This window comes from Chlamydotis macqueenii, chromosome Z (assembly GCF_036417535.1).
Source record: "Chlamydotis macqueenii isolate bChlMac1 chromosome Z, bChlMac1.mat, whole genome shotgun sequence".
Classification (NCBI taxonomy): Eukaryota; Metazoa; Chordata; class Aves; order Otidiformes; family Otididae; genus Chlamydotis; species Chlamydotis macqueenii.
The window spans coordinates 35931269-35945024 of record NC_141593.1 but is presented as its reverse complement, the minus strand read 5'-3'; the positions used below and the strand labels follow the sequence as shown (position 1 = coordinate 35945024).

Sequence of the window (13756 nt, the reverse complement as noted above, 5' to 3'; positions counted from 1 at the left end):
AAGCTTACTATATAAAGAAGCGGACGTAATTGGATTTTTGAATCATTTAAGTAGGACTGGGCTGACTGATTTGTGTGATTTTGCAGGCTGATGACAAACAGCAGTCTAAAGAGATTGTCTGGAAGGGAAGGGGAAAGGCTGTTTGGTCACATGGTATTTTTAGAAACTTCTACAGTGCCTTTCATCAGAAGATCATAAACACTTGCTTAAAAACAAAAGCAAAACTGACATCTCTGTTCAGACAGTTCAGCACCTGGACTAGCAGCCTACATTCCCACTATCTCTTGCTGAAGTCAGTTCCCGGTTCTTTGAGGAGTTTGCCTGTTTGCCATGCTCTCTAGCAGCACTACTAAGTGTTGAACTCTGACGTTTTTTTAAAAAAAAGAAAAAGAACTGATTGACAGAGGGGCCAGTTAAAAGGTTTGATAGTGGAGAGGAGACGGAGAGAACCAGAATCACAACATGGTAACTAAGCTTGGTTGCTTCAGGCAAGTTGCTGATAGCCTTCCTTGGTTGGCAGGAGTAACTGTGAGAGGCAGCTGCTTGTTTTAAATTTGCATCCTTTAGTGCAGTGTTAGATGGGTGTTCCCTCTGCTGATGCTAGAAGCAGCACAACTGCTTCATTCACAGGACCATTAGATAATTTACAGAATATGTTCTCAGTTTTGCATGACTCAAGCTGCAGCAAGTGATCTCTCTAAATTAATGCTGCACAGGTCATAGGTTCAATCTGATTGTCGGCAAACAAGGTCTGCCTTTATTACTTAACCTGAAAAACGTGGTCACTAGAAGTTACTTGCATGTTTCTCACAGAGTTAATACCAATTAATCTTTCCATGGAAGTTAATTTTAAAATCTCTACACACCTACATAACATTTCCTGAAATCCCCTGCATGTGAGTACTGCTTTGTACAGTTATTTCACATGCAAAATAGCTGGTCCTAAACACTGCAGAGCTGCACATTTACAGCCCAATTCCTATGATTTTGACATGGTGCTGGTACCCAGCCCTTACACTTTATGATGCAGTATCACTTCCAGAACTGACTACAGTTGTGTTTTCACCTCCTGTTTCAAAGGGAGACAATGAGTGAAAAGTGTGTGAACCTATAACTCCAAACACTCTTAAGTGTGCAGAGACCATTTTGCTGGTTCTCCTGCCCCTCTTCTGCTTGCACTGCTGTCCCAGGTCAGTTTTGGCTAGTTTGTAGGTATCCTGTACAGTCACTTGTGATCCAGAATGCAGAGTCTTGTGGTGTTTAAGAGAAGCTGAGTGTTGTAGTTCAGCCCCGATCGGACCAGACTACACAGTCTCTCTCTCACTCCCCCCACACTCCGAGAGAACAGGGAGAGAAAATATAAGGAAAAACGGCTCGAGGTTTGAGATAAGGACAGGGAGAAATCCTTAAAGTTACCGTCACGGGCAAAACAGACTCAACTTGGGGAAAACTATTCATTTATTACTACAAACAGCAGGATAATGAGACAGAGAACAAGATAACCTCCCCCCACCCCTCCCTCTTCCCGAGCTTAACATTATCTCTACTACCTTCCCCTCCCGAGCGGCATAGGGGGGAAGAGGGAATGGGGGTTGCAGTCAGTTCATCATACGTTGTTTTACGCCGCTGCTTCATGGTTGGGGGAAGAACTCCTCACATTCCTCCCCTGCTCCAGCGTGGGGTCCCTCCCACAGGCCACAGTCCTTCGTGGAACTGCTCTGGCGTGGGTCATCTCTTCCACGGGGTGCAGTCCCTCTAGAACAGCTGTCCCAGCGGGCCCTCCACGGGCCACAGCTGCCTTCAGGCATCCACCTCCCCTGGTTCGGGGTCCTTCACGGGCTCCAAGTGGATCTCTGCTCCTCCGTGGACCTCCATGGGCTGCAGGGGGACAACCCGCTCCACCATGGTCGTCACCACAGGCTGCAGGGGAATCTTGGCCAGGAGTCGCATTACTCCTCCCCCTCCTTGTGAACTGACCTTGGCGTCTGCAGCCGTTCCTCACAACAGGCTGGTAGATGTCTCTCAGGATCTTTTTTACATCTTATTCACTTCTCATCTCCTTTCCACTTCTTGCAGCCGGGCTGGACCGAGTCGGGCCCAGTCGGCTGCCTGGCGAGAGGCCAGAGGGTGAGGCCTGCAAGGCCCATGAGGCCTGCGCCTCCCCCTCTGCACCTCTGCCCCCGCTCAGCTTCTTCACATCTTCTCTCCTCTCTTTTTTTTTTTTTTTCTGTTTTCCCGTTCTTAAATACGTTATCGCAGAGGCGTTATCACGGGACATTCTGCTACCAATCGGCTCGGCCTTGGCCAGCAGCAGGTCCGCCCTAGGCCCGGCTGAGTCCACTGAACAAAGGGGAGCAACTTCTAGCAGTTTCCTACAGAAGCTACCACCTTAGGCCCCCCTTACTAACAAAACCACGACACTGAGTCAGGAGGAGAAGTTTCTATCTAATTATACACTTAAAGATGTGCTTCTTTGAGCTACAATTTAGAGGTTTGTTTTGCGTTTTTTCCTTCAGCTCACAAGGGAAGAGTGTGGGGATGCTGTCCTTCACTGGAATAGCTGTTAGGTGAATTGAGTGCTTTGAGTATCTGTTCTCCATTTTCCTGCTACAGGAAGCAGAAACTTGTGGTGCCAGAGGAGTTCCTGCAGCTCTTGTCACTGATTACACTGCTATCTTGTTTCCTGCCATTTTCGGTTTACGTGACATCATCGTCCCCTGGTAAGGCCTACTTATGTGTTCACCTTCGGAGGATAGCTTGGTCAAATGTCACAAAGTACCCAGAAAGGCTTGGAAGTCTGTTCTCTGCTGCTGAATTGCAGGATAAGTAGCTTGTAAATTGTGATTATATTGATAGTTATGCCATCAGTATGGGCATCTGGCCACTTGGCCAAGCTTGAGCGTGAGCACTAGAGGTCACTTGCTGCTCATGTTTTCAGGCTCGCATGGGATGATTTGTCTGTCCATTGTGGCAGAGTGGCTGTTTGGTTTGAGAAAAGAAATAAGAAAGTGGGAAAATATATTTATCCTCTGTGTACTTTTACAGGTGATAAATTTTATGGACAAACATGGGAAATATTTTGATAAGCCCAAATGGATTGTTTTCATAGAATCATAGAACAGTTTGGGTTGGAAGGGACCTTTAAAAGGTCATCTAGTCCAACTCCCTTGCAAGGAGCAGGGATATCTTCAACCAGATCAGGTTGCTCAGAGCCCCATCCAACTGGGGTTGAATGTTTCCAGGGATGGGGCATCCACCACCTCTCTGGGCAACCTGTGCCAGTGTTCCACCACCCTCATAGCAAAAAAAAAATGTCCTTATGTCTAATCTAAATCTACCCTCTTTTAGTTTAAAACCACTACTCTTTGTCCTATCACTACAGGTCCTACTAAAAAGTTTGTCCCCATCTTTCCTATAGTCTCCTTTTAACTACTGAAAGGCTGCAATAAGGTCTTCCCAGAGCCTTCTCTTCTCCAGGCTGAACAGCCCAACTCTCTCGGCCTGTCCTCATAGGAAAGGTGCTCCAGCCCTCTGATCATCTTCGTGGCCCTCCTCTGGACTCACTCCAACAGGTCTATGTCTTTGCTGTGCTGAGGGTTCCAGAGCTGGACGCAGTAACTCCAGGTGGGGTCTCACCACAGTGGAGTAGAGGGGCAGAATCGCCTCCTCTCACCCTGCTGGCCATGCTTCTTTTGATGCAGCCCAGGACGCAGTTGGCCTTCTGGGCCATTGCCTGCTCATGTCCGGCTTTTCATCCATCAGCACCCCCAAGTCCTTCTCCATGGGGCTACCTGTCATCTCCCAGCCTGTGTTGATGCTGGAGGTTGCCCCAGCCCATGTACAGGACCTTGCACTTGGCCTCATGTTGAACCTCATGGGTTCCCTTGGGCCCACTTCCTGAGCTTGTCCAGGTCCCTCTGGAAGGCATCCCGTCCCTCAGGCATTTCAACCGCACAGCTTGGTGTCGTCTGCAAACTTACTGAGGGTGCATTTGATCCCACTGTCTCTATCACTGATGAAGATATTAAATGGTACTGATTGCAACACAGACCCCTGAAGAGCACCACTTGTCACCAGTCTCCATCTCGACATTGAGCTGTTGACCACTACCCTGTGAATGTGACCATCCAACGAATTCCTCATGTACCAAAAAGTCCACCCACTGAATCTGTATGTCTCCAATTTAGAGACAAGGTCCATAATAGGGGGACCATGTCAAAGGCCTTACAGAAGACCAGACAGATTTTCCATCTGTTGTTGCAGGAAACTGAATTGAGACAAACTGGTAGGCCTTTCCAAGGTGATGGTTTTGGATAAGGGATTGAAGACCAGCCTATTTTGCTTGCATAACTGTGGTCAGTTCCTGTATCTGTGTTGGGCCAGCTAAGGGTGTTAACCTTGGTTGCTGCCCTAACAGCTCAGGGAAGTATAGCCTGATAACCTCACTGTTAGTGATAAGCCACTGGCTTTGATAGAGAACGTGCTAAAAGGAGGCTTTAGGCCAACCATGGGTTTTGTCTGGAACAAAAAGTAAGCCTCCTTGGCCTTGGACAGGATAGGCGGACCCTCACATTGCTGCAGGCTGTGTCTAGAGGGGGAATTGAGAGTGCTGGCTCCTCTGCCAGAGCTTGTGTGGAGTGAGACAGCTGCAGGAGGCTGGTGCTCTACTTTTTGCTGCCACAAACTTGATATGTGCGTTAAGAGATTGCAGCTGCAGGGGTCTAGTGGCTTCTCCTTTCCCTGTCCCACCTTATGCCTGACAGCTGCTCTCTTTGACAATTATATTGCCCTATGGGTAAAAACAAAAATTGATCTTGCATCTGAAACTATGTAGTCATCTGCAGCAAAATCCTACTGTATCCTGTCAAAGGTAAATCACCTCATGTTATTTTCATTGTATCTTGTTGTTTCAAGCAAGTAAGTGTTGGACAGTGGCTTTGTCTGCTGGCATGGAGGTGTAATATCCCATGCTGATGTTCCCAGCCAGTGCTAGATCTGTGGAAAGTTGCCTCTAGATTGCAGAGATGTGCAGAAGCGCTCAGTGGTACAGAGAGTGGCAGCCATTTTGCCTTGCCCTGCTGTGTCTCATGGAGAAATTCTTGATGTTGGATGCTGTCACAGAACCCCATGTACATGAGGAGCGTGGCCCCTGTGCTTCATTTTTTCCAATTTTTTTTTTGGTCGTATACCAGACTACTAGTGTTGTAACAAAAGTTGGATGGTATCACTCACTTGTAAAACTGAGAGGAGGGACCAGATGAAAGAAGAGCAAAGTTCATGCTTTGCCGTTTTTCTGCCTTTTCCTCTCCAAATTTGAGGGTAGGCCATACAAAGTAACATGCTGTTTGCATTCTTTTTTTAAAGCATTGGCTTAAGAAAGCTTTTCCTCTACAGTTTGTCCTTATTCTTAATTTCTTCCTTCCAAGAGTTGATTCAGGTATTGACTCATCCATCCAAAATAATATGACTCCAAGAAGATGGTAGCACAGGGAAAGAAATCTGTATTTCTGAATGCAACTGTGGCTGAACTCCTGCCAGTCTTCTCCTGTGTAGTGCTTTTACTGACCAGTCATTTCTGCAAGCTCTTGAGAATACTGTTGCCTCAAAAACACGCTTTTTAAAAATATGTGATTACAACCTCAAAAGCAAGCCATTCAGCCTCTGAATTAACAGCAGCAGTGTTGACTTTGAGACTTACATGGATGGGCTGTTAGGTGATGGGAAGGAAACTTGACCAAAGCTGCGGACTTGAAGAAACCATCAGGTGTGCAGGGGCTTTCAAATCTGCATCCTCCTAAAAAGGCACAAACAGAAAAGGTAGAAGCAGCTGGTGCATTTCTGTTTGACAAAACAGGGCTGTGGATGCTGTCCCAAAACCTCACCCCAGCAATGCTGCCCTGGCTTAGACAGCGGGGCCCATCTCTCCCGTTTACCCAGTGACAGGCGTCAGCTACTGGCCGCTGCCAAGGGCGAGAACACAAGAAATATTTTTGTAAATGGAGAATAACAATTCTTTTCTTCCCAGAGAGAATGAAAATGTTTCTTCGCCTCCCCGGGGCGTTTGCAGGCTTGATTGGCTGGCGGCTGAGGGCCCCGGCAGTACAAAGTCTCTCTGTGGCGGGCTCCTCAGTGCCGGCTTTGTCCCGGGCGGGCTCCGGCCACCCCCGCCGGCCAGCGGCTCCACCGGTTTCCTCCAGCCCTTCCCGGGTGGCCTCGCCGAGGCGGGGGAGAAGCGTGCCCGGGGCTGGCGGGTTTGACCGGTAGCGGCCGGGGGCTGCAGGCGGCAGCGGCCGGCGGGGCGGCAGGGCCGGCGATGTTACTATGGGAGCGACGCAGGGCTCCGCCGGGAGCGAACCACGGCAGTCCGCAGGGGGGGCGGAGCAGGTCGGTAGCCTTCCCCTCGCCCACCGCGCTCCTCCTCCTGCCGGGCTCGCCCGCCGGCACACCCCGACACCCCCCCTCAGGCCGTGGTAGCGTCCCCCCGGGGCCGGCTCCCGCCGCGGGGCGGGGGACGTACGTTAACGGCTCCTTGCAGGTGTTAACGTGTCTTTCAAACCCGCCGAATGTACCCGTGGCCGCTGCGGGACCAGGCCGGGACCAGTCAGGCGGAGAAGCCGCTCCTTGGGAGGACGGGGGGGCGGGGAGGACCCGGTTAGCGCGGGCTTCGAGTTTGCTCGGTTCGTCCCCGCTGCTTCAGGCGGGCCATTGTCACCGCTGGAGCCGAAGGACGGTGGAAATCCCGTGGTTTTTTCTCAGTTAAGTCGGAGCGAGGAGCTTGAGGCCGGCGGGCAGGAGCAAAGGGGCCTTCAGCCCTCGGGTGCGCGGGCTTGCCCTTCTGTGGCGCTGGCCTGTTCCTTACGTCTGGAACGCCCCGGGGGCAAAACTTAGTTTTGTGTTTTAAATGCTGGTTGTGCTCAGGATGCAGGTCAGTGTTTTAACCGAAAATACCCCTGTTTCTGTGGAGAAACAAACTCCTAAATTTGAAAAATAAAATCCTCCCTCTTCTCCTTCTTGGCTTTGTTGTTTGGTTTGGTTTGTTTGGTTTCTTTTAAGACTGTTCAATTCTAATGGGAAAGCGTGTTTTTCTGCACATCTTGCTGAGCTGCAGTAATTAGCGTAGCTATGAAGCATCTAGGAGTAGCAAGCAGCACCTGTCAGGACTGGAGAAGTGGTGTGGTGTGCGTGCCGGCGTGCAGGAAGCTGGGTTTATCTGTAGTCATCTTCCCCACCCTGCTGAAATGTGGATGGAAGCCAAACAGAAGTTTGTTTGCCTCATTTAGCTCATAGTTTGTTTTGTGGCTTATAGAATAACTAATACTGTAAGTATCCTTTTTGTATGTGGAGTCTGTGTGTGTTAGCGTATACCCTGCATTGTACATACTGCAGGTATTTACTGGCCATCAGTGAACTACCAGTTGATACTTTTTAAAAAAATTGTTATGTCTAGAGTGTGTATTTTTAGTTGATGGGGGTTTTTTGTTTGGTTTTTTTGATAGTTTGTTTTCAGTTTGTTGGTGGTTTTTTTTTTTTTTTTTTTTTTGGAATACCAAAGGTTGTTATTTGTTACATTTGTTGGATAACTATCCCACACTTACTCAACCTTTCTTGTTCTGTTATCTTCATAATCTTCAGTACTTGTCTGTTTCATCTCTTCTGAATCCTCCTTGTAAGCTCTTTGACACAGATCCCATTGTATTTGACACTTGTGTTGCTGCAGTATATTTAATAAGTAGGTCTAATTATTTGCGGATGGTTATACATAAATATCCGTGATAATGTGTTGGTGCCTTGCCTTGCAGGGGTCTCTTGAGGATGAGTTTTAAATACACTAACCTGAGCTGGATGGAAACCCCAACTCTACACGTGTGGGGTATAGGAGTTACAGAACTTGTATTTACAGATGTACACTTTAGACATACACTTTACCTGGCTGCTGCTTAAATACTTAATTTAAATAAAATCATTGTGAGTATGGAGTGGTTCCTGAAGTAAGAGACCTCGCAGTGTATTTCAGAAAAGGGTGTACTTGTAGACTGAGCTGTCAATCTCCTCTCGTTTGTCTCAAATAGCAGCGTTTTTGGACCTGCTTTTATCAATATTGGTGGAATTCTTGCCCTTTTAGAGTTAACAATGACACTTCTGTTGGCTGATTTGATCCAAGATTTTGCCCTTTATTGTACTTCCCTGTTTATACCACAGCCTTAATTTTTTTTTCTGTGGAAAAAAATGAATGTTTGAAAAAAATAATGTAGGGCTTGTCAGGTCTCTGCTGAGTGCATGGCATTTCTTCTAACTGTCTGCAGGTCTGCCTTTCATGTAAAGAAACAGGACTTAAATGTTTTGGGTGCAGCTTCTTTTTGTTTCACAGCTGTGAGTCCATGCAGTATGAAAGTAGGCAGTGTTGGCTGTAAATTCAGTGGTAGCTTCTCTGTCAGCAAAAAGGGAGCTTTGGCTGATCTTTTCTCCTGCTTATTGTTTGAGACTGTGAGAAAGCTCATGTTTCTTACGTGTACTGAACTTAAGTAGGAAGAAATTGTCGGTGTGGCTCCTGCAATGGTTGTATTCCTTATATTACAGCTATTAAAGACCACAGTTCTGTTTCTTTTATAAGGACAACAGTTTGTTCATTATTTTGTAGAAAGACAGAAAAGTCAGATACTACAGCTGTGATTTCTAGTTTCCTCTTTATTTTTCTTTGTGACACTAGCAAATGATGTAAAAATTATTACTATAGTTTTAGGAGTTATGTTTTTTACAGCTTATGATTATTAGAAATACAAAACAAAGGAGGATTCAGCTGACATTGGAAATGTTTTTGGAGTCCTTTATGTAAGAAAAAGTGGTAAGTTGCAGTATTTTCTTAAGAAGTTGATGTCATTGATCACTGCAAGAATCTCTTTTTTTTGGATAACCTGAACTGTGTATGATTTATGGGCCAAATAGTATAGTGGAATTCATGTCTGTGTTAAAATTGCAAATGAACTTAAAATAACTTTGTATTTTAAAACTGTATTTGGAATGTATTTCTCACCATCAAAATTAAGAACTTGCCAAGAATTTTGTGTGATCTGTGCTGATAAGACAGACTTAATGCAAATACAACCCTTAAGGTAGAATTATGTTCCTGAACGCATCTTAGCTGGAATGTACAGCGGAAACAAATATATATGTGCAATTACCCTTGATGCTATGTAAGAATAAATCATCTAACTTACTAAATAGCAGGCAAGATGCCTTCATGAACCCTCCAGGCATCGCTATCCAGTTGCTTAAAAATACAATAAAGATGAAAATGTTCCTTCAAGGCCTACAGTGGTAGCAGTTAGCTAAGCAGGCAGATGATTGTCAGCAGCTTTCTGGGTGTTTGTGTCTTGTGCTGTGCCCTATTAAATAGAGAGCAATATCTTTTTACATGCTCTACTGCTGGAGTCTCTAGATCTCATTAGCAATACTGCATTGGTGTTTTGCAACTGAATTTCAGATAAGTTATATTCTCGTTAAAAAAACCCCCACAATCTCAAAAAAAGAAATATCTTGCAAAAAAACAGATGTGATCTAAAGACTTCCTTATGCAGCTGGAAGAAATCATACACCTATCCATTATTTATTTATTTTTTACTTAATAATGTATGTACTCAGCCTGCCATGTCTTTCCCTTGCACATGCTTGCCTGTTCTGTGATGGGAAGGCGTTTTGGATGCTCACCTCTTATGATTCGTAGTCAGTGTGAGTTTTTCAGAGAGAATGCAGGATGTCCAGCCAGGCTCCATAAACAAAGCTATGAGAGGCAAATTGTTGGCCGTTTACTGAACTGAGCAGCTTGCTGCCAGGGTCAGTGCTTGGCACTGATTGCTCTGCTTTCTGGGTTCCAGCACTACAAAAATCTGTATAATGTGGGTTTCTTCTAGTGACCAGGGCCAAGGATTCTTCTGTCCAGTGTTTCAAAGGCTTTTTGAAGAGCTGCAGAACAGGATGAAAAACAATTTACTTCTTTGATTTTGTTGTTTTCCTGAGTAATTTTTTATTCCAGAAGTGAAAGGTAGTCAATGTCTTTGGTTATTCCATTCGTAGGGTCAAGTCAATACATTTTTAAAGCAAATGAAGTGACAGTAACATAGCTGATCAGTAGCATATGTGTACCTGCTCCTTAGATGATGCCATCAGAACTCCTGTTTCTGTGTAGAATTGTACTTGCATTGTTTTGTCTGTGGACTACATAATGGTTACAGGCTGGCTGTAAATTTTTATTTTCCGGCACTTGAAATTTCCTGAAAGTCTTACAGTTTAGCATCAAAGTAGGGATGTTGTTCCTGAGCCAGTGCTTTGCCAGGGACTTCTCTTCAGCTGCTGACGGAGTTGTTAAATACTTGTATGTGCTTTACCTCAGTATGATGTGTTACAGTAGGTCAGGTTGCCAAATCCCTGGGTCAGACTTCTAAAGGTGTAGTGTTGATTGCAGGTGGATGCCTACAGGCATTTCCAATAGCTGCTGTGCATTCAGTTCCCCTTTGGCAATTACGGTTCTGTAGGTATTTGTGTGCAGAGCCTAGTGCATTTAAAAGCTTTAAGGATAAATTAAGATGGAGGAAGAATGTCAGGAGACCTTCAGTCATGCGTCTCAGACACACTTGTGAAGCTATTGGTAAAACGTGAAAAGCCCTGTACCAGAGTACTATTGGTACATCAGTCTTTGCTGTCTCTTTGGTGTATATGAAATCCTTGTAATGTAATCTGATATATGGAAATGCCTTGAGTGTGTTTTGTCATTTGTCATGTGAGGCTTTTTGTTTGACAGGTTGTTATGATGCCTTCTTAATTTTAGTGTTGCTATGGTGTTAAATTATAGAATTTAATTAATTAAATTTCATCCATTAACTTCTCTGCCTGTTAATTTGACTTAATTTTCTTTTTTTTTTCCCCAAGCTTTCTTTTCCTGCTTTACCTTGTAGAAGTTAGTAGATGTGTTTGTAATGTCTTCTGCAGCAATAAGGATGGACTAAAACTCTTGGATCACAGTGATTTGAAAAGAGATTAAATTTTTCTTAGTTTTTGTAAGGCTTGTTTGTCTCTAGGCAGGTACATACCTTCATTTTCTTTCAGATGGGGAAAAAAGCAGAACACTTCATCATGGTTTGCTTCTGTATTGTGTGTCAGAAGGTCTTTGAGGTGTATAATGCTCTTTTATGTGGCTCAGACCAAAAGGAAGAAAACTTTCTGTTCTGAGTTTCAGCTGAGACTGAACTTTCAGTTGCTACCAGAGTGAGCTGTGCTCTGGGTGGTAGCCTAATGGAAGTATTTGTAAACTTTAATGATTCCAAGACGTTTAATTTCGTTTTAGGCACATATGCAAAAGGATTCTCTTGTTTTTCTTTCCCAGTTCTCTTCAAAGCCTCATGTGGTTTATGGATGTGACTGATAGTCACAAAAGGAGGAATAAAATTTCTTATGTCAGTTGGTGATCTTGTCCTGGTCAGCTTGTCCTTTGTGTATTTCAGCTTGCAGTTCAGTAGAGACGACACTATTTCATAGGGATGCGTCAGTTGGGTTTAATTTAGTGGTTGGAGCAAAGCCTGAAGTTCCTTACGCTGACGTTACATGCATGCGAAGTCTTGACTTGGTAGAAAGATTGCATCAAGGGTTCTAGTTTCAAATTGTTCTGCTGGCATGCTCTCAAGTGAAGCAAGAATGGGTGCAGATGAACTCTGATTAGTGCTTTGGGATGAATCAGCCAAGTGAAAGTTACTATCTTGATAGTAAAGAAAAGGAATATTTTCTATGTAAGTTGGGGGATGTTTGATATGTTCTTTATAACAACATGTTTGGCTGTTAGTGAAGTCATGCACTAGTATGTAACTGCACTGTACTTCGCTTCACATCCAACCTTGCAAAAGGTTTGAGGAGAAGGAATGGAAAATACTGAATTTTACCACTCTCATCTGCCCTTCTGTTGTTTTCTTATTAGTGTCATCAGGTACACAGTGAGTTTCAGTGCAATACGACTTTATATTGGATGATAGGGTTTGTTTGTTTGCTTGTTTCCCTCTTCTTCCGAATGTACTGGGAGGAGTATCAGTATAAGACTTATGGACCCAAACCCTTCAAATACAGTTCCCAGATTTACATTTGCATCCATACATCCCACTGCCTAGGTGACGGAAATATTACTGAGCTCCCTTTTGCAATGGATTTTGCTCTCATTGTAGGTATGTGCAAGATATGTTAAAGTTTAGTGGTAAACTTCAGCAGTGCTTTCTGGCATGACTGAGTGGGCTTTTGAGACATCTTGAGAGGAAGAGGAGAGTTGCCAAAGACGTAAGAGGGCTGGAGTATGGTGGCAGAAGGAGGGCGGAGCGATATGACTAGTGTGACTAGAAAACAGCTGTAAAATCCTTTTGAGACCTACAGTATCTGCAAAAGGGGAATCTACTTTAAAACAAGGACAGCAGAGCAGTCAGTTTCAGTGTGCTACCTAGTGAAATTAGTATCTCTGTAAGAGCTGGCTAATAAATCAAGCTGTTTGTTATGGCACGTTTATTATGGCACCTGATTAATACTAAGCATATGACTTCAAGCTCAAAACTGCTTAATTTTATAGAGAGTGGTATATTCTGACTTAGCAGTTTTTAACTTTTCTTTTTTAACAGAAATTTGAATTAGCTTCTTGCTGTTACAGACATTTAAATGCACTTGAAGCTTCTCTTTATCTACTATGTGTGTCAGTGTCCTTCTGTTTGATGTTTATGTTTTGTGACGTTTGTGATACGGCATTGATAGTTCTATATTGTATTGTGTGAATTTTACAGGGTTTTAGTCTTAGATGTGGCCAAATGTATCTTTAAACTTTATCCATTGTGTAGAACTGTATTGAGATTTATTTCCATCAGCCAAGAAAAGAAAGCTAATGTGACCACATGTAATCTTACTGCCACAGGAATGCTCAAACAAAAGCAAAACGCTTCCAAGAGTACAGTGTTGTCATTCTTCTATTAATAGAGTTAGAACAAAGGATACTAGAAACCTTAACAGGGAAAGATCTAGTTTGGTTTGGGACTAAGCTCAGAAGCTAACAATTGTAGCATTGTTTGAATTGTCTTGCATTATGACTGGATGATTAAATTTAAGTAATGACCTGGTTGGCTTGTATCCCAGCAATGAAATTGCCCTTTAAAAACCAGTTAAATTAAGCAGTAGACAGGTATCCAGCTTGTTTTTCTCAGATTTGGGAGCTGTAGTTGATGAATAACAAAGTTTATACAATCACAGAGTACTTAAAAAACATGGAATGGCAGAAATGCAGTTTCTCACCAGTAGCTGCTTGATGCTAGAGTTGGTCACATCTACTGCTTGGTTTGCTATTTGAATATGAGTGCAGGAAGATGAAGCACTCAAAAACAGTAGCAGTAGGTGATTACTCACTGAAGTTGAGTAAAATTGTAATCAGTGCTTTGGACCATGTAATTCATATAGAGCTGTTGGGGTTTTTTTTACAATTTTTATTTTAAGATGCTACAAGAGTAAAAGCTATGCTTGGCTGCAGGGAATAATTGGTTTTCAAATGAGATGCTTAAGGAATGGTGGCTGCACTTGCAATTTTTTTCAGTTAATTTTTTTATTAGTTTGTCTATCGTGATAAAATTGATTATGCACACCTGTTGAGTTTAATTTACCTCCCCATCCAAACCTGATGTTGCAAGTACATCCAAACAACAATTTTTTATGATGCTAAGCAACAAGTGGTCCTGTTGAACTTAGCTTA

At 43.9% G+C, this 13756-nt stretch overlaps 1 protein-coding gene across 4 annotated transcripts in view; it reads left to right on the top strand.

The window, feature by feature from the left end:
- TJP2 (tight junction protein 2) overlaps window positions 1–13756 on the top strand; it is a 74140-nt gene that overhangs the window by 17176 nt on the left and 43208 nt on the right. The window contains exon 1 of one of the 4 annotated variants that reach the window (XM_086769866.1): window positions 6159–6384. The exons of the other annotated variants lie outside the window; for them this stretch is intronic. Coding sequence (XP_086625992.1) covers window positions 6322–6384 — 63 coding nt within the window. The 5' untranslated portion in view covers window positions 6159–6321. Of the gene's footprint in view, window positions 1–6158; window positions 6385–13756 lie in introns of those variants that run through there. 4 annotated transcript variants of the gene reach the window in all.